The following is a 26,465-nucleotide window of genomic DNA, read 5'->3' on the forward strand; positions in this document are numbered from 1 at the left end:
GGCTATACTCCAATATAAAATAAAAAGTTTAAAATAAATAAAATATCCCCCAAATCAGCTAATATTCCATGATATTGATGTAAACATTCAAAATAAAACATTTATAAAATATAACAAGTATTATGATATATTTACAAATAGAACTAAGAAAAATCAATGTGATTACCGCTATAAATGCTTAAAGGGCACTTAACAATATTCAATACCCACCCCTGATTTACAAAGAAAACAAGTAGGCAACAACAAAAATTACAATAGAAACCAGTGTGGGATAGGGAGGGTGGAAGGGAGATGCAAGAGGGAGGAGATATGGGGATATCTGTATACATATAGCTGATTCACTTTGTTATACAGCAGAAACCAACACAACATTGTAAAGCAATTATACTCCAGTAAAGATGTTAAAAAAAAACAGGAAGCAGTGGTAGCTTTCTTAACATGAGAAAAAGATATAAAATTAGGAAACACTAATGACAGTCTCTCTAAAGTTAGGAACAAAACAAAGATGCCCACTATGACAACCACTGCTTATCACTGCATTTGATAAAATATGGAGGTATATCAATGCAACTGAACAAGAGAAAGAAATGATATAACATAACTGGAAAGGAAAAGACAAAACTATTTGTATGTAGGCAATATACTAATATACTTGAAAAAGCCAAAAGAATTAACAGTGAAAAACTATAACAAATAATAAGAGAACTTAATAGGTAATTGGATATAAAATTGATAAACAGAATCAAAAGCTTTCATATATACCTAAAAAACAACAGAAGATAGAAAAGACCCCATCTACAATAAAAAGATACTTAGGAATAAACAAGGAAATCTTTAAAACAGTCAAGGAGAAAAAAGTACACTTTAACAAATAAAAATGCAAACTGTGTTTTTAGATTGTTTCAGATTCATAAGGATGTCAATTTTCCCTAGTTAGTGCATAAATTTAATGGGATCCCAATAAAAACAACAAAAGGATGCCCTACTTTCACCCCCCGCTTTCACCCTAAAACAAGACAAACTGATTTCTAAATTTCATATGGAAAAATAAACAAGACTAGGCAAGAAAACTCCAAGAAAAGAATAATCAAGAGGAACTATCTCTACCAGATGTGAAAGCGTACTATCAACTGAATAATTAAGGCAGTATGGTATTGGTCAAGTGTTGGTGACAATGTTAAGGCACCAGAACTCTCAAATGCTGCTGGTGGGAGTGCAAACTGACACAGCCTTTGAAGAACCCTTGGGCAGGGTCCACTAAGGCTCCATGTATGCCTGGCTATGAGGCGGTACTTCCACTCCTCACTACAGATTCAACAGAAACGTGGAAGTTTGTTTGTTTATTTACCAAAATCACATAACAGAATGATATCAGAACTATCTGTAATAATTCCAAACTAGAAACTACCCAAATGCCCACCAACAGTAGATAAACTGTGGTTTGTTCATACAAAAGATTACGGAGAGCAGAGGGCAGACAGCAGAAGCAAGAAGAACTACAATCCTGCAGCCTGTGGAACAAAAACCACATTCACAGAAAGACACACAGAATTAAAAGGCAGAGGGCTATGTACCAGATGAAGGAACAAGATAAAACCCCAGAAAAACAACTAAATGAAGTGGAGATAGGCAACCTTCCAGAAAACGAATTCAGAATAACGATAGTGAAGATGATCCAAGACCTCGGAAAAAGAATGGCGGCAAAGATCGAGAAGATGCAAGAAATGTTTAACAAAGACCTAGAAGAATTAAAGAACAGACACCTAGAAGAATTAAAGAACAAATAAACAGAGATGAACAACACAATAACTGAAATGAAAAATACACTAGAAGGAATCAATACAAGAATAATTAAGGAAGAAGAACGGATAAGACACCTGGAAGGCAGAATGGTGGAATTCACTGCCACGGAACAGAATAAAGAAAAAAGAATGAAAAGATATGAATACAGCCTAAGAGATCTCTGGGAAAACAATAAACACAAAAACATTCGCATTATAGGGGTCCCAGAAGGAGAAGACAGAGAGAAAGTACCCAAGAAAATATTTGAAGAGATTATAGTCAAAAACTTCCCTAACATGGAAAAGGAAATAGCCACCCAAGTCAATGAAGCACAGAGAGTCCCAGGCAGGATAAACCCAAGGAGAATCACGCCAAGACACACAGTAATCAAATTGACAAAAATTGAAGACAAAAATTATTGAAAGCAACAAGGGGAAAACGAAAAATAACATACAAGGGACTCCCATAACGTTAACAGCTGATTTCTCAGCAGAAACTCTACAAGCCAGAAAGGAGTGGCATGATATATTTAAAGTGATGAAAGGGAAGAACCTACAACCAAGATTACTCTACCCAGCAAGGATCTCATTCAGATTCGATGGAGAAATCAAAAGCTTTACAGACAAGCAAAAGCTAAGAGAATTCAGCACCATCAAACCTGATCTACAACAAATGCCAAAGGAACTTCTTTCAGTGGGAAACACAAGAGAAGAAATGGACCTACAAAAACAAACTCATAGGTCTTCCCTGGTGGCGCAGTGAAGATACCACATGCCACGGAGCAACTAGGCCCATGTCCCACAACTACTGAGTTTGCGCTCTAGAGCCTGCAAGTCACAACTACTGAGCCCACGTGCCACAACTACTGAAGCCCACGTGCCTAGAGCCCTTGCTCCACAACAAGAGAAGCCACAACAATGAGAAGCCCATGCACCACAATGAAGAGTAGCCCCCGCTCACAACTAGAGAAAGCCTGCACTCAGCAACAAAGACCTACCACAGCCAAAAATAAATAAATTTATTTTAAAAGAAAAAATAAACTCATAACAATTAAGAAAATGGGAATAGGAACATACATATTGATAATTACCTTAAATGTGACTGGATTAAATACTCCAACCAAAAGACACAGGCTTGCTGAATGGATAAAAAACAAGACCCATAAATATGCTGTCTACAAGAGACCCACTTCAGACCTAGGGACACATACCAACTGAAAGTGAGGGCATGGAAAAAGATATTCCATGGAAATCAAAAGAAACCTGGAGTAGCAATACTCATATCAGATAAAATGGACTTTAAAATAAAGAATGTTACAAGAGACAAAGAAGGACACTACATAATGATCAAGGGATCCATCCAAGAAGAAGATATAACAATTATAAATATATATGCACCCAACATACAAGCATCTCAATACATAAAACAACTGCTAACAGCTATAAAAGAGGAAATCGGCAGTAACACAATAATAGTGTAGAACTTTAACACCTCACTTAAACCAACGGACAGATCATCCAAACAGAAAATTAGGAAACACAACCTTTAAATGACACAAAAGACCAGATAGATTTAATTGATATTTATAGGCCATTCCAACCAAAAAGAGCAGATTACACTTTCTTCTCAAGTGCACATGGAACATTCTCCAGGATAGATCACATCTTGGGGCACAAATCAAGCCTCAGTAAATTTAAGAAAATTGAAATCATATCAAGCATCTTTTCTGACCACAATGCTATGAGATTAGAAATGAATTACAGGGAAAAAAACGTAAAAACACAAATACATGGAGTGCTAAACAATACGTTACTGAATAACCAAGAGATTACTGCAGAAATCAAAGAGGAAATCAGAAAATACCTAGAGACAAATGACAATGAAAACACGATGATCCAAAACCTATGGGATGTAGCAAAAGCAGTTCTAAGAGGGAAGTTTATAGCAATAAAGCCTACCTGAAGAAACAATAAAAATCTCAAATAAACAATCTAACCTTACACCTAAAGGAACTAGAGAAAGAAGAACAAAACAAAACCCAAAGTTAGTAGAAGGAAAGAAATCGTAAAGATCAGAGCAAAAATAAATGAAACAGAAACAAAGAAAACAATAGCAAAGATCAATAAAACTAAAAGCTGGTTCTTTGAGAAGATAAACAAAATTGATAAACCATTAGCCAGACTCATCAAGAGAGAGAGGACTCAAATCAAGAAAATAAGAAATGAAAACCAAGAAGTTACAACAGACACCAGAGAAATACAAAGCATCCTAAGGGATTACTACAAGAAACTCTATGCCAATAAAGTGGACAACCTGGAAAAAATGGACAAATTCTTAGAAAGGTATAACCTTCCAAGACTGAACCAGGAAGAAACAGAAAATATGAACAGACCAATCACAAGTAATGATATTGAAACTGGGATTAAAAATCTTCCAACAAACAAAAGTCCAGGACCAGATGGCTTCACAGGTGACTTCTATCAAACACTTAGAGAAGAGCTAACACCCATCCTTCTCAAGCTCATCTAAAACATTGCAGAGGAAGGAACACTCCCAAACTCATTCTATGAGGCCACCATCACCCTGATACCAAAACCAGACAAAGATACTACAAAAAAGAAAATTACAGACCAATATCACTGATGACTATAGATGTAAAAATCCTCAACAAAATATTAGCAAACAGAATCCAACAACTCATTAAAAGGATCATACACCATGATCAAGCAGGATTTATCCCAGGGATGCAAGGATTCTTCAATATACGCAAAATCAATGTGATACACCATATTAACAAACTGAAGAAAAACGATAAGTCCATCTCAATAGATGCAGAAAAAGCTTTTGACAAAATTCAACACCCATTTATGATAAAAACTCTCCAGAAAGTGGGCATACAGGGAACATACCTCAACATAATAAAGGCCATATACGACAAACCCACAGCAAATATCATTCTCAATGGTGAAAACCTGAAAGCATTTCCTCTAAAATCAGGAACAAGACAAGGATGTCCACTCTCACCACTACTATTCAACATAGTTTTCGAAGTCCTAGCCACAGCAATCAGAGAAGAAAAAGAAATAAAAGGAATACAAATTGGGAAAGAAGAAGTAAAACTGTCACTGTTTGCAGATGACATGATACTATACATAGAGAATCCTAAAGATGCTACCAGAAAACTACTAGAGCTAATCAATGAATTTGGTAAAGTAGCAGGATACAAAATTAATGCACAGAAATCTCTTGCACTCCTATACACTAATGATGAAAAATCTGAAAGAGAAATTAAGGAAACACTCCCATATACCATTGCAACAAAAAGAATAAAATACCTAGGAATAAACCTACCTAAGGAGACAAAAGACCTGTATGCAGAAAACTATAAGACACTGTTGAAAGAAATTAAAGATGATAAAAACAGATGGAGAGATATACCATGTTCCTGGATTGGAAGAATCAATATTGTGAAAATGACTATATTACCCAAAGCAATCTACAGATTCAATGCAATCCCTATCAAATTACCAATGGCATTTTTTTACAGAACTAGAACAAAAAATCTTAAAATTTGTATGGAGACACAAAAGACCCCGAAAGCCAAAGCAGTCTTGAGGAAAAAAAACGGAGCTGGAGGACTTCAGACTATACTACAAAGCTACAGTAATCAAGACAATATGGTACTGGCACAAAAACAGAAATATAGATCAATGGAACAGGATAGAAATCCCAGAGACAAACCCACATGGCTATGGTCAACTAATCTATGACAAAAGAGGCAAGGATATACTATGGAGAAAAGACAGTCTCTTCAGTAAGTGGTGCTGTGAAAACTGGACAGCTACATGTAAAAGAATGAAATTAGAACACTCTCTAACACCATACACAAAAATAAACTCAAAATGGATTAGAGACCTAAATGTAAGACTGGACACTATAAAACTCTTAGAGGAAAACATAGGAGGAACACTCTTTGACATAAATCACAGCAAGATCTTTTTTGATCCACCTCCTAGAGTAATGGAAATAAAAACAAAAATAAACAATTGGGACCTAGTGAAACTTAAAAGCTTTGCAAAGCAAAGGAAACTACAAACAAGTCGAAAAGACAATCCTCAGAATGGGAGAAAATATTTGCAAACCAATCAACGGACAAAGGATAAATCTCCAAAATACATAAACAGCTTATGCAGGTCAATATTTAAAAAACAAACAACCCAATCCAAAACTGGGCAGAAGACCTAAATAGACACTTCTCCAAAGAAGACATACAGATGGCCAAGAAGCACATGAAAAGCTGCTCAACATCACTAGTTATTAGAGAAATGCAAATCAAAACTACAATGAGGTATCACCTCACACCAGTTAGAATGGGCATCATCAGAAAATCTACAAACAACAAATGCTGGAGAGGGTGTGGAGAAAAGGGAACCCTCTTGCACTGTTGGTGGGAATGTAAATTGATACAGCCACTATGGAGAACAGTATGGAGATTCCTTAAAAAACTAAAAACAGAATTACCACATGACCCAGCAATCCCACTACTGGGCATATACCCAGAGAAAAAGACACATGCACCCCACTGTTCACTGAAGCCCTATTTACAATAGTCAGGTCATGGAAGCAACCTAAATGCCCATCGACAGGCGAATGGATAAAGAAGTTGTGGTACATATATACAATGGAATATTAGCCATAAAAAGGAACGAAATTGGGTTATTTGTAGAGACGTGGATGGATCTGGAGACTGTCATACAGAGTGAAGTAAGTCAGAAAGAGAAAAACAAATATCGTATATTAACGCATATATGTGGAACCTAGAAAAATGGTACAGATGAACCGGTTTGCAGGGCAGAAACAGAGACACAGATGTAGAGAACAAACATATGGACACCAAGGGGGGAAAGTGGTGGTGGGGAGTGTTGCTGGTGGGATGAACTGGGACATTGGGATTGACATGTATACACCAATATGTATAAAGTGGATAACTAATAAGAACCTGCTGTATAAAAAATAAAATTCAAAAGTTAAAAAAAAAAAAAAAAGCCTAAGGAGAACCACGAGAATAACACGCATTACAACAATATGGACGAATTTCAGTCGTCTCGTTGAATTAAAGCAGCCAGACAGAAAAGACTGCACACTATATGATTCCATTTATATAGTATACAAAACCAAGAACAACTAATTTATGCTGTTAAAGGTCAAGATGGTAGTTTCCCTCAGGGGCTTGGTGGGAAAACAGTGCCTGGAAGAGAACACTGGGGAGGCTTGTCTGTTTCTCTATGTGATGCATTGATTTGATCTATTCTATATAAATGTTTCTGTTATTTAGGAGGATTTATATTTATTTTAATAATGGTTACTTCTGTAACTATACCTCTTTAATGCCCTTAGTTCCCTAGTTTAGCAATTTGGAGAGGTCATTAGGAGAGCTGTCATTCAACAGAGAGAGGAAAGCAGAAGCCAGATTCCAGAGAGGAATAAAGGAAGAAGAGACAAGAGGAGTTTAAGGAAAAAGGTAGAAAAGACTGTGGATGTCAGTTAAACAGAGATTCAGGTTAAGACGGGTTTGGTTTAGCAGACAAGAAGTTCATACATGTTCAAACACATTTATTGCCCAGAGGAAGGAGTTAAGAGAGGGAGAAGAAGTTAAACCAGTCAAGAAAGCAAGATGCCAGACAGGAAGCAATGGAGTGAGGAGCCCAGGTGAGGCACCTCATTCTTTCAGCCTGGGGAGACACGGAGGGACGGTGGGGAGGGAGAAACAGGCACCTATGGAAAGTGATGAACCTGATGCTCTCAATTTTCTCCACGAAGGAAATGCTGATGTCATCTGATCAGAGTGGGGAATAGAGAAGGAAGTTAGGGTTTCGATCAGGGAAAGTGAAGAAGATAAAAACAGGAGCTGAGGGGAAGTTCACGGCACATATTCAAGCCGGAGACCAGAGAGGTGAACCGAGGACCCAGCTCAGGCTGGAGCAAGGCTCCGGGGCTTTCCCTTGGCAGGCTCAGGCCCCACTGGCAACATGGGTGGGCGGATGAATAAGTGACTGGATGGATGAGTGGATGAATGGATGGATGGGTGTGTGGATGGATGGATGGGTGTGTGGATGGATGGATGGATGGATGGATGGATGGATGGATGGATGGATGGATGGATGAATGGCTGGCTGGCTGGCTGGCTGGCTGCAGCCTTGAACCAGGGATGGGACTCCACAGGGCAAAAGGAGAATTGGAGCACTGATGACACAGACCCCATTTTACCTTCTTCACACTACTTTTGGACCTAAAACTACCCACGCCACGTATGCTTTTGTTCTCTGAATCTCTCACCCAAATGTGAGGTCGCTGAGGCAGGGTTTTTGTCCATCACAGAGTGATACAGCACCAACACTGAGAACAGTGCCTGGCTGTTAACATCTGGCATAATGGCAGAGTCCAAGCTGGGCCAGGAAGGCAGAGGCCAGGAGGGGCAGAGGGCTCCACAGGACGGGATGATTGAGGGCTGGGGAGTCCAGGAGCAGAGGTGGTGAGAGACGGACAGGACAACTGTGAGGGTGTAGAGAGTACTGAAGGCTAAGGTCAGAGGAGGGCATGCTGGTAGAAGCGGGCTCAAATGGTGCTCAGTAGGCTAAGAATCCAGCAATGAGGAGAGGCAGAGCCCGGCCATGGCTGCTGACTCACGCTGACTCCCCACAGTACAGGGAGGAGGAACAGGTCACTGGGAGAGCCAGGGCCCCGGAGAGGCTGCGCCCACAGAGCCGTCTGGGTTCAGTTAATCGAGAAGAGCTAAGAGCACAGTGCGCGTAGGAAAGTGTGAGGGAGACAATGGCCATGGACAGATGCCCCCAGTTCACCCCAACACTGTCCTCTTCACTTAATGACCCAGGAACCTGCTACACCAAGAAAAAGGTACAAATGACTCGCGTCCTCCTCCGACCTACACACACACCTCTCAACCCTGTCACAGGACACCTTATGTACTCACTCTCCTTTCTCTAGAGAAAAAAAAAAATGCCCTCTGAGCATGAGGCTCCAAACAGAGGTACATGAAGAGTCTTCCTGCCTCAACTCCAGGCTCTGGAGACACGGCCCTTTCTCTACAGGCCTCAGAGTGCCAGCTCAAGAGCCCTGAGCTCTGCGGACCCAACTGCCACGCCCCCAAGCCTGTCCAAGCCAGTAGGGTGGCCACAGTCACTAGCTCTTCCCATAGCACACTACTCAGTGCCCTTGTTCTGTGCCACCCCGTGCCCTGCCTCTGTTGCCCAATGGTAAGGCCTGTGGGTAAAGCACTTCCTCACTGAGCCAAAGCACAATGACATGCACATGGCTGAGCCAGCACAGACAAGACAGACAGATGTGGCACTTACAGAGTGTATGATGTCTACCATGTCGTAGGCTTTCGTTGATTCCAAAGGGACAATTGTATCAAGCTCAGGAACCAGACGGTCACTTTGGATAGAAAAAGAAGCAGATATAATCAACATGGAAGAGCCCGTTGCCTTCTGTGGGTGGGGAATGGGAGAGGAAATGGGGGAGACACAGCATGGGGGCTGGACTGATTCTATCCCTGCTGGGCTAGCAAAGCAGTCCCCAAAGATACATGCCTTTGTTGTCACCATATTAAACTGAATCTGAGCTTGATATTAACCCAGAAGATCTTTCTGTTTTCATTTAGAGGAAAAAAAAATGAGCTTATTCCCCTGAATGTGGAGATTCCTTCATTTATCCTCTCTGAACACCTCCTACATTCTAGGTATTGTATGGAGTACCAAAGGACATTATAGTGAACAAGCCACTGTAGCATCAAGCCCAGCTTCCCAGAGAGCTCAGCACCAGCATCTTGGGTAGAGCCCCACCCAGTAACAAAGTCCTCCCTTACTTTTCATGTGCTATTTACACATATGCATACAGCTTCCCTGGGACTGAATGACGAGGAGGTATGGCTGGGCCAAAGCAGGCTGTTCAGACACGTCTGGGCCCTCGGACCGTAACACCTTCAAATGATGTCCTAAACCTTTCAAGAACCCCAAACAGTACAGCAGCTCGGAAAAGGAGGCTGTGCCCATCACTTCTGGGCCTTGTGACCACCCTCCCTCTCATGACTACACACAGTGGGCCGCTGATTGTATCCCCTGAGGAGTGAGGCAGAGGCAGACAAGAAGTGGCCCTGGGGACATGACTCTTCAGAGCATCCCTGGCCCAGACATGGCCCCATAAGTAGAAGCCCAGGGCAGTGTCTGCAAACGGCTTCTTCCCAAGGGATGGCTTCTTCCTGAGGGACACAATTTCAAGTCCTTCTGCAGAAGTATTGCAGGCCAAGTGAGTGCTTCAAAATCAGAGAGGAAACAAAATGGAGAAGACAGCAGCCAGTGGTCTGGAGCTATAGTTCCCCAGCTGGGCTTCTGGCTTATTCTGCGGTGCTCCCCACATCAGGCAGTGGCCGGAAGAGCAAGAAGGAAAGAAGGTCTTCACTAGGTGGTCAGCAACACACCCTTCCCCAGGAATGTCCCAGCTTCTGGCCACAAGCAGGTGTGCATAAGCACATTTCCTAAAGGGCATGCTGTCTGAATCATTTCACATTGATTTATTTCATGTTAAGACAAAATATATATATATATATATATATATATATATATATATACACATATATATATATCTCAATTCTGGACAAAGGCTCAGAAATAATATTTTTTTTGGCCACTTTTTACTCCCAAGCTACTTGTCAGATATTAGAGAGAGGAAAAACGTGAATAAAAATAAAATATCTTGGGATTTCCCTGGCAGTCCAGTGGTTAAGACTCTGTCTAAGCTTCCACTGCAGGGGGGAAGGATTTGATCCCTGGTGGGGGAACTAAGATCCCGCATGCCACACAGCGTGGCCAGAAGATTTTTTTTTAATTTCTTTTTAAATAAGTAAATAAAATCCTTTGTGGCTCCTATACCCACACATGCCACCACCATGCCTACACCTGACTCCACTGCACAATCTACTCCAAGCTACCCACCAGGGCAGACCCTGGAGGTCCCGCCAGGGCACACGGGCCAGAGAAGGACAAGCCAACCTGCAAAACGAGAGGAGCTCCGGCCTGCAACTCACCTGGGATCATGGCACTCAAGGACGGGGGCGGGGTCCTGATTGCTGAGAGGCAAGTAGTTGAAGAACTCCCGGAGATTACACAATGCATCCACGTCGTTTTCAAAAGCTCTGTGGGCCACGCCTGAGAAAACAGGGAGTATATAATGGGCCAGGGCGCCTGTCAGCCCAGAGATGCAGCTTCATGCCCACCTGCCCCCTCTAGGGCAGGTCTGCAGCAGACTGTGCCGACAGCCCTGTCGCCGCCCCCTCCACTGAGGATGGTACCACACCACACACCTTCAGGCTGACCCTCAGTCCATGCAGCCTGTTCTCTCTGCAAGGGTCACTCCTTTCATTATCCAGGTCTTTGACCTAGTGTCGCCTATTTGCTGAGGCTTTCCCTGCCCCTCTCCAGAGCACAACTTTCCCCACACCCCTCACTCTCCATCCCTGGACCAGGTGGGAATTCTCGTCACACTTTTCCCTGCAGTACCTATTTCCCTGTTTACTGCCTGACATCTCCCCGAGCGTATCAGCTCCAACGGGGTAGAGGCTAGGCCTGTCTTATCACTGCAGCCCAGCAACTGGAATAATGCCTGGTTATATGTCCATTAACACTCAAGAAACTGGACAATAAAAAATAAAAGGAAAACGGCTGGCACATGTCATGGTACTCAGCAATGGCAGAACAAAGGAGGAAAGAAGGGGAACCACGTGGTAAGGAATCAAGCCATCATTCCTCAAGAACACTCTGAAATCACAGAAGAGCCAAACAGGGCCATAGACATGATAGAGAAAGTGGGGCAGGAAACTCCCTCTCAGGTTCACCCCACCGGACTCCCTGCTTCTACCGCTGCCCCCAGAGTCTCTTCTCTACCAGGCAGCCCAACTGAGCTTTTAAAGTCAAATAATGTCATGTCCCTAACCCAACCACCCTCCTCGCCACTCACCGAGCACACCAGCCCCTCTCCTTCCTCAGAAGCCTCTGCCTGCGATGCTTCTCCCCTAGGTATGCACTCAGTCCACTCCTTCAAATCTGCTCAATTATTGCCCAGTGAGGCCTGTCCTTACCACCCTCGTTAAAACTGCAACAATCCCAACCCCCTTTACCCTGTGCTACTTTTTCCACAGCACACATACTTTTATGAATCATAATTCTTGTAACCATCATTCTAATTTGCTCAAAAATTTCAAAGACTATGAAAGCATTAGTAGTAGCCTGTAATTTAATTTAACGAGTTTGAGATATAAATCTACCTTTATTACTATATCTGTAGACAATACATGACACTACAGTCTATTCAAAGAAATTCTGTCGATGAAGTGATATCTGTACAGACTGTCACTTCTAGCAATTCCTCTTCTCAGTGTCTGACAACAGTAAGGTAAGCTTCGAGGCCTCTAACCTGACATGGTGGTGTGGGTCCTGGCGCCCCCGAGCTCCTCCTGGGTAACGTCCTCATTGGTGACAGACTTCACAACATCAGGGCCAGTGATGAACAAGTAGGAGGTGTCCTGAAACCAGAGAATTTCAGAAAGTTCAATCTCAGAGCACCAGAACTCGCAAAACCAGGTTAGGACACAGCTCACAGATGCGTACCCAAACGAAAGACCCACGTTTTCCCTGCCTCACTCTCTATCAAAAAATCTTCGTTGCCTGGTTCTCTCTCAGCAAAATGGCCTGCAGTGTGGCTACCAGTCATTCATCTGTAGAACACCCTAACAGGTGACCCTTATTCAGAGCTTGCTGCACACCAAGAATTTTTCTAAGCATTTCATGGGATTGTGTCATTAAAGCCTAGGTACTATTATCACCCCATTTACAGATCAGGAAACTGAGGCACTGTGATAGTGTGCAGCTTGCCTAAAATTAATCGGTCACTTTAAGTGAAGCCATCTGGAGACAATGAAAATCAATGTTTGGTGTTCTGAGAGAGTGACAGGCTTTAATTTTTAGTTTCTAACTTAAAGATAATAAAGACATATTGTAAAAAATTTAATCAGAATAGGAGATACAGTAGAAAGTAAGTCTACATGCAAGCCCTTATTTCCAGCCCTCTAATTTCCATCCCCAAAGGCGACCACTGTCAGTTTCTCTGACATCCATGCATATGAGCATTTATATATTTTTCCCTCTTATTTTCTCTCTAGCACATTGTCCTACACACACTGTTCTCAAACTTCTTGAAGATTATTCCGTATCAGTATAGTAGGATATGTATCGCAACTTACTTAACTGCCACCTACTGATGGTCCTTTAGACCGTTGCCAGTGTTTTACTTATAACAAGCAATGCTGCAATAAGTATCTTACTACAGTCATCTCTGTCAGCTCATTGTTCATGTTCTTTGCCCATTCTCCTACTAGATAGTTGTTTTTATATACTAAGGACATTAGTCCTTAGGCTATTATCTGTGTTGTATCAGTCTTTATTTTATGGCTCCTTGGTTTGGAATCTTGCTAGAATGGCCTAGCTAGAGAGGTCTATCTTCCCCACTCCACACAAAGACTCAAACAAATGTTCATAAGAGCATTACTTGTAACAATCAAAAACTAGAAACAGACACTTCCCTGGTGGCGCAGTGGTTAAGAATCTGCCTGCCAATGCGGGGGACACGGGTTCAACCACTGGTCCGTGAAGATTCCACATGCCTGAGCAACTAAGCCCGTGCACCACAACTACTGAGCCTATGATCTAGAGCCTGCATGCCACAACTACTGAGCCTGAGTGCTGCAACTACTGAAGCCCACGTGCCTGAAGCCTGTGCTCTGCAGCAAGAGAAGCCACCACAATGAGAAGACCACGCGCTACAACAAAGAGTAGCCCCCGCTCACGGCAACTAGAGAACGCGTGCGTGCAGCAACAAAGACCTAACACAGCCAAAAACAAAAAAACTAGAAACAGCCCAATTCCATCAACAAGTGAATCTCAAAATAATTATCCTAAGTGAAAGCAACCAGCCCCGTAAAAAAAAAAAAAAAAGAGTACATACTTTTTGTATATATTTTGTACATACAAAATGTCATTTTTGTATGGTTCTGTTTATATAACATTCTAGAAAATGCAAATTAATCCTGTGTGATAAAAAGTAGATGAGGGCTTCCCTGGTGGCACACTGGTTAAGAATCCGCCTGCCAATGCAGGGGACATGGGTTCGATCCCTGGTCCAGGAAGATCCCACATGCCACAGAGCAACTAAGCCCATGCACCACAACTACTGAGCCCATATGCTGCAACTACCGAAGCCCGTGCACCTAGAGCCCGTGCTCCACAGCAAGAGAAGCCACTGCAATGAGAAGCCCGTGCACCGCAACAAAGAGTAGCCCCCACTAGCCGCCAACTACAGAAGCCCCCGCTCGCCACAGCCAGAGAAAGCCCGCATGCAGCAACAAAGACCCAACACAGCCAAAAATAAAATTAAAAAAATTTTTTTTAATTTAAAAAAAAAAAGCTGATGAACAGTTACCTAAAGACAGGGCTGGGAGGTAGGAAAGAATGAGTTACAACAACACATGAGGAAACTTTGGGAAGTGATGGTTATGTTCATTATCTTAATTGTGGTCATGGCTCCATGGTTGTATACATGCATCAAAGCTCTAATTGCACAACTTAAAGTGTGTGCAGTTCACCATACATCAATTATATCTCAAAGTTGTAAAAAAAAAAAAAATTGTGGAAATGCAAAGGGTCAAGAATATCCCATATCCATACCACTTAAAGAAACTACGGAAGGACAACTTGCTGTACCAGGTATCAGCATTTGTCGTAAAGCCATTGTAATTGATAGTATGGTACTGACTGGCACAGAGATAAGCAAACAGACCAAGAAAGCTCAGTGAAACACTCGATATATGGACGCTTGATTCACAATATAAATGACATCACAGAGCAGGAAAGATTGTTCTTTTCAATAAAAGGCTCTAGGTCAACTAGGTGTCTATACTGGAAAAAAAATTTTTAAAGCATTAAACTAGCCTCTATTGCATACTATGTGTAAAAATCAACCCCAACTTTAGATGCAAACATAAAAGGCAAAATAATAAAACATTTAGAAAATAGAAAGTATCTTCCTGACTTCAGGGTAGGAAAAAGTTCAAGAACTAAAACACACTACCCATAAAGTATACATTTGACATTCGTTCTCCTATCAAAAGAGCACAGAAGCCAGCTTACAGGGACACCCATTGGCTAAAAGGACAATTTGAGCATCAAAATAATGATAGTACTGTAATGGAATATAAACCATTGAGTAAAATAGGGAATCCATGAACCCATATTAAGTCAATGAAATAAACAAATGCCCAAGAAAAGCAGGGCTCTTCCTTAGAGTAGATCACCAACTGATATGAAGCAAGTGGTGGAGCTGGAAAATAACCATCTTGTAAAGATTGGTTTGGACAAGAATCATCAATAGATACTAAATCAAGGCAAAAAGTATAATGTGGAACAGCGTACTTGTATGGTCTCAAAGCAACTCCCCAGTGAGTATCAGTTACAAAGAAAAAATGGTAACTACATAGTGGAGAAACCAGACAACACTTCAACAATGATCAAATTAATGTCACCAGTGAAGGGCAGATGGCCATCACTTGTCTCCAGATGTGATCATTTGAGCAGGATACAACATCACTAATGTAGTAGAGAGGCTGGGCTACCTAATCTGATTCTGATCGTGAGGAAATACCAGATAAACCCAAATTGAGCAACAATCTATGAAATAATTCATTCTGTAGCCTTCAAAATGTCATGACAAAGCGTCTGAGGAATTGTCACAGAGCAAAGGAAATTAATGCAACATGACAACTAAATGCAATATGTGATCCTGAAATGGATCCTGTACTGGAGAAAGAAAATGCCATTAAGGACATTTTTGGGACAAGTGACCAAACTGTAATCTAGATGGTAGAGTAGACAACAGTATTATATCAGATAGACTACATGTTAGGCATATGTGAAACAAGCCTTAATAAATTTAAAAAGATTGAAATCATACAAACTATCTTGTTTGATCGCAATGGAATGAAACTAGAAACAAAAAAACTGGAAACTTACAAATATGTGGAAATTAAACATCCCACTTTTTTTTCATAAATTTATTTATTTTTGGCTGTGTTGGGTCTTCCTTGCTGCGCATGGACTTTCTCTACCTGCGGTGAGTGGGGGCTACTCTTCGCTGTGGTGCGCAGGCTCCTCATTGCAGTGACTTCTCTTATTGCAGAGCACAGGCTCTAGGCACGTGGGCTTCAGTTGCTGTGGCGCACAGGCTCAGTAGTTGTAGCTTGCAGGCTCTAGAGCCCAAGCTCAGTAGTTGTGGCGCACGGGCTTAGTTGCTCCGCGACATGTGGGATCTTCCAGGACCAGGGCTCGAACCCGTGTCACCTGCACTGGCAGGTGGATTCTTAACCACTGCACCACCAGGGAAGTCTCAAACATCACACTCTTAAAACAGCCAATGGACCAAAGATGAAATCAAGGGAAATTAGAAAATATTGAGAAATGAAAACGTACAAAAACTTACTAGATGCAGCAAAAACAGTGCTAAGAGGGGAATTTAAAGCTGTTAAACACACTAAGAAAGTAAGTTCTCAGGGCTTACATCATGGCTCAGTGGTTAAGAATCTGCCTGCCAATGCAGGGGACACAGGTTGGAGCCCTGGTCCGGGAAGATCCCACATGCCCCCGAGCAACTAAGCCTGTGCACCACAACTACTGAGCCTGCGCTCTAGAGCCTGTGAGCCACAACTACTGAGCCTATGTGCCACAACCTCTGAACCCTGTGCACTGAAAGTCCATGTTCTACAACAAGAGAAGCCACCAAAATGAGAAGCCTACGCACCGCAACAAAGAGTAGCCCGCACTCACCGCAACTAGAGAAAGCCTGTGCGTAGCAATGAAGACCCAATGCAGCCAAAAAAATCAATAAGCATAAAAAAAAAAAAAAAAAGAAAGTTCTCAACCTAACTTTATACCTTAAGGAACTAAACAAAAAAGAAAAGAAAAGAAAAAGAACTAAACCCAAAGTTAGCAAAAGAAAGAAAATAAAGATTAGAGCCGAGATAATGAAAAATAGAAAAATAAGAGGGAGATAAAAAAATCAGTAAAACCAGAACTTGGCTCCTCAAAAAGATCAATAAAATTGACAAATATTTAGCTAGATGGATTAAGAAAAAATAGACTCAAATTACTAAGATCAGAAATGAAAGTGGGGACATCACTACCAATTCCACAGAAATAAAAAGATTATAGGAGTACTATGAACAATTCTATATAACAAATTGGATAACCTGGATGATATGGACAAATTCCTAGAAACACACAACCTACCACCAAGACTGAATCATGAAAAAATAGAAAATCTGAATAGACCTGTAACTAGTAAGGAGGCTGAATCAGTAATCAAAAACCTCCCAAAGAAAAGCCCAAGACCAAATGGCTTCACCAGTGAATTCTACCAAACATTTTAAGAAAGATTAAACACCAATCCTTCTCAAGCTCTTCCCAAAAAATTAAAGAGAAGGAAATACCTCCTAATCCATTCTGAGACCCAGCATTACCTTAATACCAAAGCCAGACAAAGCCACTACAAGAAAAGTACACATCAATATCCCATATAAATATTGATGCAAAAATGCTCAACAAAATACTAGCAGATCTAATTCAACATTTTATAAGGAATTATACAACAAGACCAAGAGGAATTCTTTCCTGAAATGCCAGGATGGTTGAGCACACCAATATCAATACACCACATTAAAAGAACAAAAGGAAAAAATTACATGATCATCGCAATGCAGAAAAAGCATGACAAAATTCAATACTCTTTCATGGTAAACGTACTCAGAAAACTAGAAAGAAACTACTTCAACATGGTTAAGGCCACATATGAAAAACCCACAGCTAACATTATACTCAATGGTTAAAGACTGGAAGCTTTTCCTCTAAGATCAGGGACAAGGCAAGGATGCCCGCTTTCTCCACTTCCATTCAACACAGTATTGGAAATCCTAGCCAGAGCAATTAGTCAAGAAAAAGAAAAAGGCACCCGAATCAGAAAGGAAGAAGTAAAATTATCTGTTTGCAGATGACATGGATTTTATATGTAGATAACCCCAAAGATTCCACACACGCACAAAGTTAGAATAAACAAATTAAGTTGCAGGATACAAAATTAACACACCAAAATCAGTTGCATTTCTGTACGCTAACAATGACCAATCTGAAAAGGAAGTTACAAAAACAATTTCATTTACAATAGTTTCTAAAAGGATAAAGTACTTAGGTATAACTTAGCCAAAAAGGCAAAAAAAACTTGTACAGTGAAAATTATAAAACATTTCTGAAAGAAATTAAATAAGACATAATGGAAAAGATATCTTCCATTTATGGATTCAAAGACTCAATACTGTTAAGATGTAAAAACTACCAAAAGCAATGTACAGATTCAACATCATCCCTAACAAAATCTCAATGACATTTTTGCAGAAATACAAAAATCCATCCTAAAGTTGATGTGGAATCTCAGGGGACTCTGTGTACAGCCAAAACAATTCTGAAACAGAACAAGGTTGGAGGTCTTCCTGACTTCAAAACCTACTAAAAAGCTACAGAAATCAAAACAGTGTGGTACTGGCATAAAGACAGACATATAGACCAATGGAACAGAATAGAGAGCCCAGAAATAAACCCTTCCATACCTGGTCAAATGGTTTTCAACAATGATACTTACACCATTCAATGAAGAAAGAACAGTCTTTTCAACAAATGGTGCCGGATCCCACTCCTGGGCATATATCCAGAGAAAACTCTAATTCAAAAAAGATAGGTGCACCTCAGTATTCATATTTATAGCACTATTTACAATAGCCAAGACATGGAACCAACCTAAATGTCCATCAACAGATGAATGGATAAAGATGGGTATATATATACAATGGAATACTACTCAGCCATAAAAAAGAATGAAATAATGCCATGCAGCAACATGCATGGACCTAGAGATTATCATATTAACTGAACCAAGTCAGAAAGAAAAAGACAAATATCATATGATATCACTTATATATGGAATCTAAAATACGATACAAATGAACTTATTTACAAAACAAAAACAGACTCCCAGACATAGAAAACAAACTTATGGTTATAATAAATTAGGAGTTTGGGATTGACAGATACACGCTACTATATATAAAATAGGACAACAAGGACCTACTGTATAGCACAGGGAACTATATTCAATATCCTGTAATAAACTATAATGGAAAAGGAAAAAAACAGTGCTAGGAAAACTGGATATCCATGTGCAAAAACATGAAGTTGACCCTATGTTACATCATATACAAAAATTAACTCAAAATGGATCAAAAGACTAAACATAAGAGCTAAAACTACAAAACTTAGAAGGAAACATACAGGGAAAGTATGTGACACTGGATTTGGCAAGATTTCTTGGGTATGATAACAATAGCAGAGATTACAAAAGTAGACAAACTGGACTTCATCAAAATTAAAATCTTCCGTGCAAAGAACACTAACAGAATGAAAAGGCAGCCCACAGAATGGGAGAAAATATTTTCAAATCATGATCTGATAAGGGGTTAATATCAGAATATATGAAGAACTCCTACAACTCAACAACAACAATAAAATGATTCAATCAAAAAATGAACAGAAGACTTGCATAGACATGTCTCCAAAAAAGATACACCAATGGCAAATAATATGAAAAGAGGCTCAACATCACTAATCATTTGGGAAATATAAATGAAAACCACAGTGAGATACCACTTCACACACATTAGGATAGCTATTATCAAAACAGAAAACAAACGCTGGCAAGGATGTAGAGAAATTGGAACCCTTTGTGCATTGCTGGTGGGAATGCAAAATGGTGCAGCCACTGTGGAAAACAGTATGATGCTTCTTCAAAATATTAAACAGAATTACCAAAATACCCAGTAACTCCACTCCTACGTGTATGCCTAAAAGAACTGAAAACAGGGATTCAAACAGATACATGTACACCAACGTTTATTACAGCATAATCAGTCTCAAAACGGAAGGCAGTTTTCATTACTCTAGGAAACTTCAAAGCTTTTGCACAGCAAAGGAAACCATAAACAAGACCAAAAGACAACCCTCAGAATGGGAGAAAATATTTGCAAATGAAGCAACAGACAAAGGATTAATCTCCAAAATTTACAAGCAGCTCATACAGCTCAATAACAAAAAAACAAACAACCCAATCCAAAAATGGGCAGAAGACCTAAATAGACATTTCTCCAAAGAAGATATACAGACTGCCAACAAACACATGAAAGAATGCTCAACATCATTAATCATTAGAGAAATGCAAATCAAAACTACAATGAGATATCATCTCACACCAGTCAGAATGGCCATCATCAAAAAATCTAGAAACAATAAATGCTGGAGAGGGTGTGGAGAAAAGGGAACCCTCTTGCACTGCTGGTGGGAATGTGAATTGGTTCAGCCACTATGGAGAACAGTATGGAGGTTCCTTAAAAAACTACAAATAGAACTACCATATGACCCAGCAATCCCACTACTGGGCATATACCCTGAGAAAACCGAAATTCAAAAAGAGTCATGTACCAAAATGTTCATTGCAGCTCTATTTACAATAGCCCGGAGATGGAAACAACCTAAGTGCCCGTCATCGGATGAATGGATAAAGAAGATGTGGCACATATATACAATGGAATATTACTCAGCCATAAAAAGAAACGAAATTGAGCTATTTGTAATGAGGTGGATAGACCTAGAGTCTGTCATACACAGTGAAGTAAGTCAGAAAGAAAAAGACAAATACCGTATGCTAACACATATATATGGAATTTAAGAAAAAAAAAAATGTCATGAAGAACCTAGGGGTAAGGCAGGAATAAAGACGCAGACCTCCTAGAGAACGGACTTGAGGTTATGGGGAGGGGGAAGGGTGAGCTGTGACGGGGCGAGAGAGAGTCATGGACATATACACACTAACAAACGTAGTAAGGTAGATAGCTAGTGGGAAGCAGCCGCATGGCACAGGGATATTGGCTCGGTGCTTTGTGACGGCCTGGAGGGGTGGGATAGGGAGGGTGGGAGGGAGGGAGACGCAAGAGGGAAGAGATATGGGAACATATGTATATGTATAACTGATTCACTTTGTTGTGAAGCAGAAACTAACACACCATTGTAAAGCAATTATACCCCAATAAAGATGTTTAAAAAAAAAAAACGGAAGGCAGTTCTGACACATGGTACCATATGGATGAACCTTGAAGACATTATGCTAAGTGAAATAAGCCAGTCACAAATGGACAAATATTGTATGAGTCCACAAATTCCACAACAGAAAGGGGCTGGGAGTAGGGAATGGAGAACTAATGTTTAATGAGTACAGAGCTTCAACTGGGGTAGATGAAAAAGTTCTGGAGATGACTGGTGACGATGGTTGCACAAAAAATGTAAAGGTACCTAAGGCCACAGAACTGTAACTTAAATCTTACCACTTAACCATTTCTTATGTATATTCTACAATTTTTTTTAAAACGTACTGTATCAGTGTTAAACTTCTGGAGTTTAACAACTGGTTATGTAAGAAAACATCCTTATATACTGGGGACTTCCCTAGCGGCCCAGTGGCTAAAACTCCACACTCACAATGCAGGGGGCCCAGGTTCAATCCCTGGTCAGGGAACTAGATTCCACATGCTGCAACTAAGAGTTCACATGCCACAACTAAGAGTTTGCATGCCACAACTTAAGAGTTTGCATGCCACAACTAAAGATCCAGCATGCCACAGCAAAGATCCCACAAGCGGCACTGAAGATCCTGCATGCCGCAACTAAGACCCAGCACAGTCTAATTAATTAATTAATTAATTTTTAAAAAAGAATTATATACTGAAGCATTAAAAAGGTAAAGGGACATGATATATATAACCTACTCTCAAACAGTTCAGAATTCTGTAAATTTGAAATTTCAAGATAAAAAGATTTTCTAAAAATTCTGCTCAAAGGATAGCATTGAGAAGAAAAAACTGAAGTCACAGAGTGGGAGAAGACAGGTGCAATATATATAACTGATAAAGAACTTACATCCAGTATATACAAAGAACTGCTAAAAATCAGTAAGAAGAAAACAAAAACCTCAATTTTTAAAAATGGGTAAAATAGATGAACAGCCATGCCATGAAAGAAACATGAGGGAATTCCCTGGCGATCCAATGGTTAGGACTCAGCGCTTTCACTGCTGAGGCCCAGGTTCAATCCCTGGTCAGGGAGCTAAGATCCCGCAAGCTGCGCAGCACAACCAAAAAAAAAAAAAAAAAAGAAACATATGAAAAGGTGTTTAACCTCACTAGTCATAGAAATGCAGATTAAAACAATGAGAGGGCTTCCCTGGTGGTGCAGTGGTTAAGAATCCGCCTGCCAATGCAGGAGACACGGGTTTGAGCCCTGGTCCGGGAAGATCCCACATGCCGCGGAGCAACTAAGCCAGTGTGTCATAACGACTGAGCCTGTGCACAACAACTACTGAGCCCACAAGCTACAACTACTGAAGCCTGCGTGCTTAGAGCCCATGCTCCACAACAGGAGAAGCTACTGAAGTGAGAAGCCCGCGCACTGCAACGAAGAGTAGCCCCCGCTCACTGCAACTAGAGAAAGCCCGCGTGCAGCAACAAAGACCCAATGCAGCCAAAATAAATAAAATTAAAATTAAAAACAAAACAGAAAAAAAAAGAGAGATCACACCACATGCAAACTGGCATAATTAAATTATGTCAATAAAAGTGCTGGCACGGATGTAGAACAAGTGAAATTCTCACACACTGCTAGTAGAAGTGTAAATTGCTGCAACTTCTTCAGCAAACAGGCATTACATAGAAAAGCTGAAGACATGTATATCCTATGACCTAACATTGCCCCACCTTGAGAAACTGAAATATGTATGCACCAACATACATGTATAAGAATGCTTATATCAGAATCATTTGCAATGACAAAAATCTTGAAACACAAATATCCATCAACAGTAGAAAGGATGAGGATCTTAAGATAATATACTACACAGCTACTAAAATGAACTACATTTACAAAGAACATGGATAAATCTTATAAACATGCGTCACAGTCACGCACAAAAGAATGCATATTATGTTTCACTTTACATTAAAGGTAAAATAGGCAGCATTAACCCCATTGTTTAGTGAGGCATAATTAAAATTTTAAACTGTAGAGCAAAGCAAATTTTAAAATTACCATAAAAGTTGAGACAAATACTTCTAGACAGGATGGATGGAGACAATACTCATTATGAGGGTAATGGGGGCAGGCTCTTGGAGGGCCATTTCTTGATCTGGGTGTCATTTACATGGATCTGTACTTTATAATAATTGCTAAACTTTACGTATTTTATGTACTTCCCTGAGTATGTATTACATTAGAAATTTTAAATTGTTTAAAATTTTTTAATTAACTGAGAGAGGAGGCAGAGACAGAAGCAGGAAGACCAGTTAGAAGGATTATGCAATAATCCAGGTGAGGTGCTTGAATCAAAGTAATAGCAGTGTAAGTAATAAGAAGTACATAGGAATTTTATTATATTTTGGATTATATCCTAAAATAGAGCAAATATGATTTTAGACTGATTGAACTCGGAATGTAACAGAAAAATGAGTCAGTGTTTTCAACCTCAGCCACTGGAAGGCTGGTCTTGCCATTTATTGAGATGGGGAAGGCTATAAGAGAGCACTTTGGGAGGGCCTCATTAGAGATGAGAAACCCATTAAAGCCCAAATGGAAATGTTGATAGGCAACTGAAGGTTTAATCCTGGAGTTCAGGAGACCGTTCCATCCTGAAGAAATAGGTTTGAGAGTTGTCAGCACATACATAGATGGATATTTAAAGTCTTGAGGTAGGATAAGATCACCAAGGGAATGAGAGAATTGCTAGAAGAAAACCAAGAGAGTATAGTGCCCTGATGTTTCAAAGAGGAAGAAATGATGACATAGGTCAAATGCTGCTGGAAGGTCAAGTAAGATAGGACTGAGAAATGTCAACTGGATTTAATGATACAGAAATCGTTGGTGTCTTTGATACAAGAAACTGCCATTATCAGTGACTCTGAATAGAACAATATCCTTTCCATCATAAATTAAATGTCTAAATATATTTAGATCTATCTTTCAGTTCTGTCCTGTTACTCAATTCTGTTCTGTTCCCTGGTCTATTTATTTACAAACTGAACAAATAGTTTTAGTTATTTTAGCTTTAAAACATATTTTCTCACCTGGCAGGACTAGCCTTTCATTGCACTTCCTTCATGGAATGTCTACTCTTACACTGTAGTTTTCTTGTTAATATGAACTTGTCTAGATCGTTAAGAAAGAATCTGTTAGCATTTTTATTGTACTCTCATTAAACACATGGAATAGTTAAGATGTAGAATGGTTAAGGCTTAATGATTAGTTGCGGAGGACAAGAAAGAGGGGGTGGTGCCAATATGCAGGTATTAATTAAAGTTCTGCAAGTGGAGGATGGGATAGCTTAGGATGAAAACACAGGATTAAAAGATACAGCGTACAAAAAGTCAACATACAGAAATCAGTTGTATTTCTATACACTATGTACAAAATATACACTATATAGAAAATATCTGAAAAAGAAATAAAACCTGCCCATTCACGATAGCATCAAACATTACAAAATACCTATGTATAAATTTAACCAAGGAGGTGAAAGATCTAAACACTGAAAATTATAGAACTTTGATGAAAAACACCAAAGATGACACAAGTGGGAAAAAAATCCCATGTTTATAAAAATATTGTTAAAATGTCTGTACTACCCAAAGCCATCTATAGATTCAATGCAACTCCTATCAAAGTTCCAATGTCATTTTTCTACAGAAGTATGGCGTCACATAAAAAGAAACACAGACCAATGGAACAGAATCAAGAGCCCAGAAACAAACTCTCACGTATACAATCAACAAATACTTGACCAGGGAGCCAAGAACACTAAATGGGGAAAAGATAGTCTCTTCAATAAATGATGGTGGGAAAACTAGATAACCACATGCAGAAGATGAAACTGGACACATATCCTACACCACTCACAAAAATTAACTCAAAATAGGTTAAAGACTTAAAGACCCGACTCTGTAAAACTCCTAGAAAAAAACATAGGAGAAACACTCCCTGACACTACTCCTGGCAATAATTTTATGGATGATACCAAAAGCAAACGCAATAGAAACAAAAATTAATAAGTGGGACTACTGCAAACTAAAAAGTTTCTACACAGCAAAAGCAACAATCAACAAAATGAAAAGGCAACCTACCGAATAGGAGAAAATGTTTGCAAATCATATATCTGATAAGGGATTAATATCCAAAATATATAGAGAACTCGTAAAACTTAACAGCAAAAAAATTTTTGATTAAAAAATGGGTAGAGGATCTGAATAGACATTTTTCCAAAGAAAACATACAAATGGCTAATGAAAAGATGCTCAACATCACTCATCATCAGTGAAATGCAAATCAAAACCACAATGAGGTTTTAGCCTCACACCTCTTAGAATGGCTATTATCGAAAAGACAAGAAATAACAAGTGCTAGTAAAGTTCTGGAGAAAAGGGAACACTGTGCACTCTTGGTAGGAATACAATTTGATACAGCCACTATAGAAAACAGTATGGAGGTTCCTCAAAAAACTAAAAATAGAACTACCAAATGATCCAGCAATCCCACTTCTGGGTATATATCCAAAGGAAATAAAATCAGGACCTCAAACAGATGACTGCATTCCCATTTCATTGCAGCATTATTCACAGTAGTCAAGATATGGAAACAACCTAAGTGTCCATCAATGCATGAATGGATTAAAAAAAAATGTGACATACATACAAATACACATATACACACAGAATTATCCACTGGATATCCATATCAATAAAAAAAACATGACACATACATACACACAGACAAACACAGAGAAATATTATTCAGCCATGAGAAAGAAGGAAATCCTGCCATTCGTGACGTGAATGGATCCTTAGGGCATTTCACTTAGCGTATGCTAAGTAAAATAAGTCAGACAGAGGAAGAGAAATACTGTATGATCTCACTAAAACAGCTGAACTCACAGAAAAGGAATAGTGGTTACTAAGAGCGGGGGTGGTGTTGGAGTGAGGGGAGATGTTGGTCAAAAGATACAAACTTCCAGTTATAAGATGAAGAAGTTCTGGGGATCTAATGTATAACATGGAGATTATAGTTAACAGTACTGTATCACATACTTGAAAACTGCTAAGAGAGTAGATCTTAAATGTTAATCACCACAAGAAAGAAATGGTAATTATGAGAGCACTATGGGGGTAATCATTTTACAATATGTAAGTATCAAATCAACAGGTACACCTTAAGGGGGCTTTCCTGGTGGCACAGGGGTTAAGAATCCGCCTGCCAATGAAGAAGGCATGGGTTCGAGCCCTGGTCCGGGAAGATCCCACATGCAGCAGAGCAACTAATACTGTGTGCCACAACTACTGAGCCTGCGCTCTAGAGCCTTCGAGCCACAGCTAC

General features: G+C 39.9%; 1 protein-coding gene across 2 annotated transcripts in view; it reads right to left on the reverse strand.

Annotated features, from left to right (window-relative positions):
* PCCB (propionyl-CoA carboxylase subunit beta) overlaps positions 1-26,465 on the reverse strand; it is a 97,813-nt gene that overhangs the window by 39,834 nt on the left and 31,514 nt on the right. For both annotated transcript variants that reach the window (XM_067737735.1, XM_067737733.1), the window contains exons 7-9: positions 12,271-12,379; positions 10,886-11,006; positions 9,156-9,237 (exon numbers count right to left, since the gene is read on the reverse strand). In XM_067737735.1, coding sequence (XP_067593836.1) covers positions 9,156-9,237; positions 10,886-11,006; positions 12,271-12,379 — 312 coding nt within the window. The remainder of the gene's footprint in view (positions 1-9,155; positions 9,238-10,885; positions 11,007-12,270; positions 12,380-26,465) is intronic.

The sequence above is a fragment of the Pseudorca crassidens genome, chromosome 5 (genome assembly GCF_039906515.1).
Source record: "Pseudorca crassidens isolate mPseCra1 chromosome 5, mPseCra1.hap1, whole genome shotgun sequence".
Taxonomy (NCBI): Eukaryota; Metazoa; Chordata; class Mammalia; order Artiodactyla; family Delphinidae; genus Pseudorca; species Pseudorca crassidens.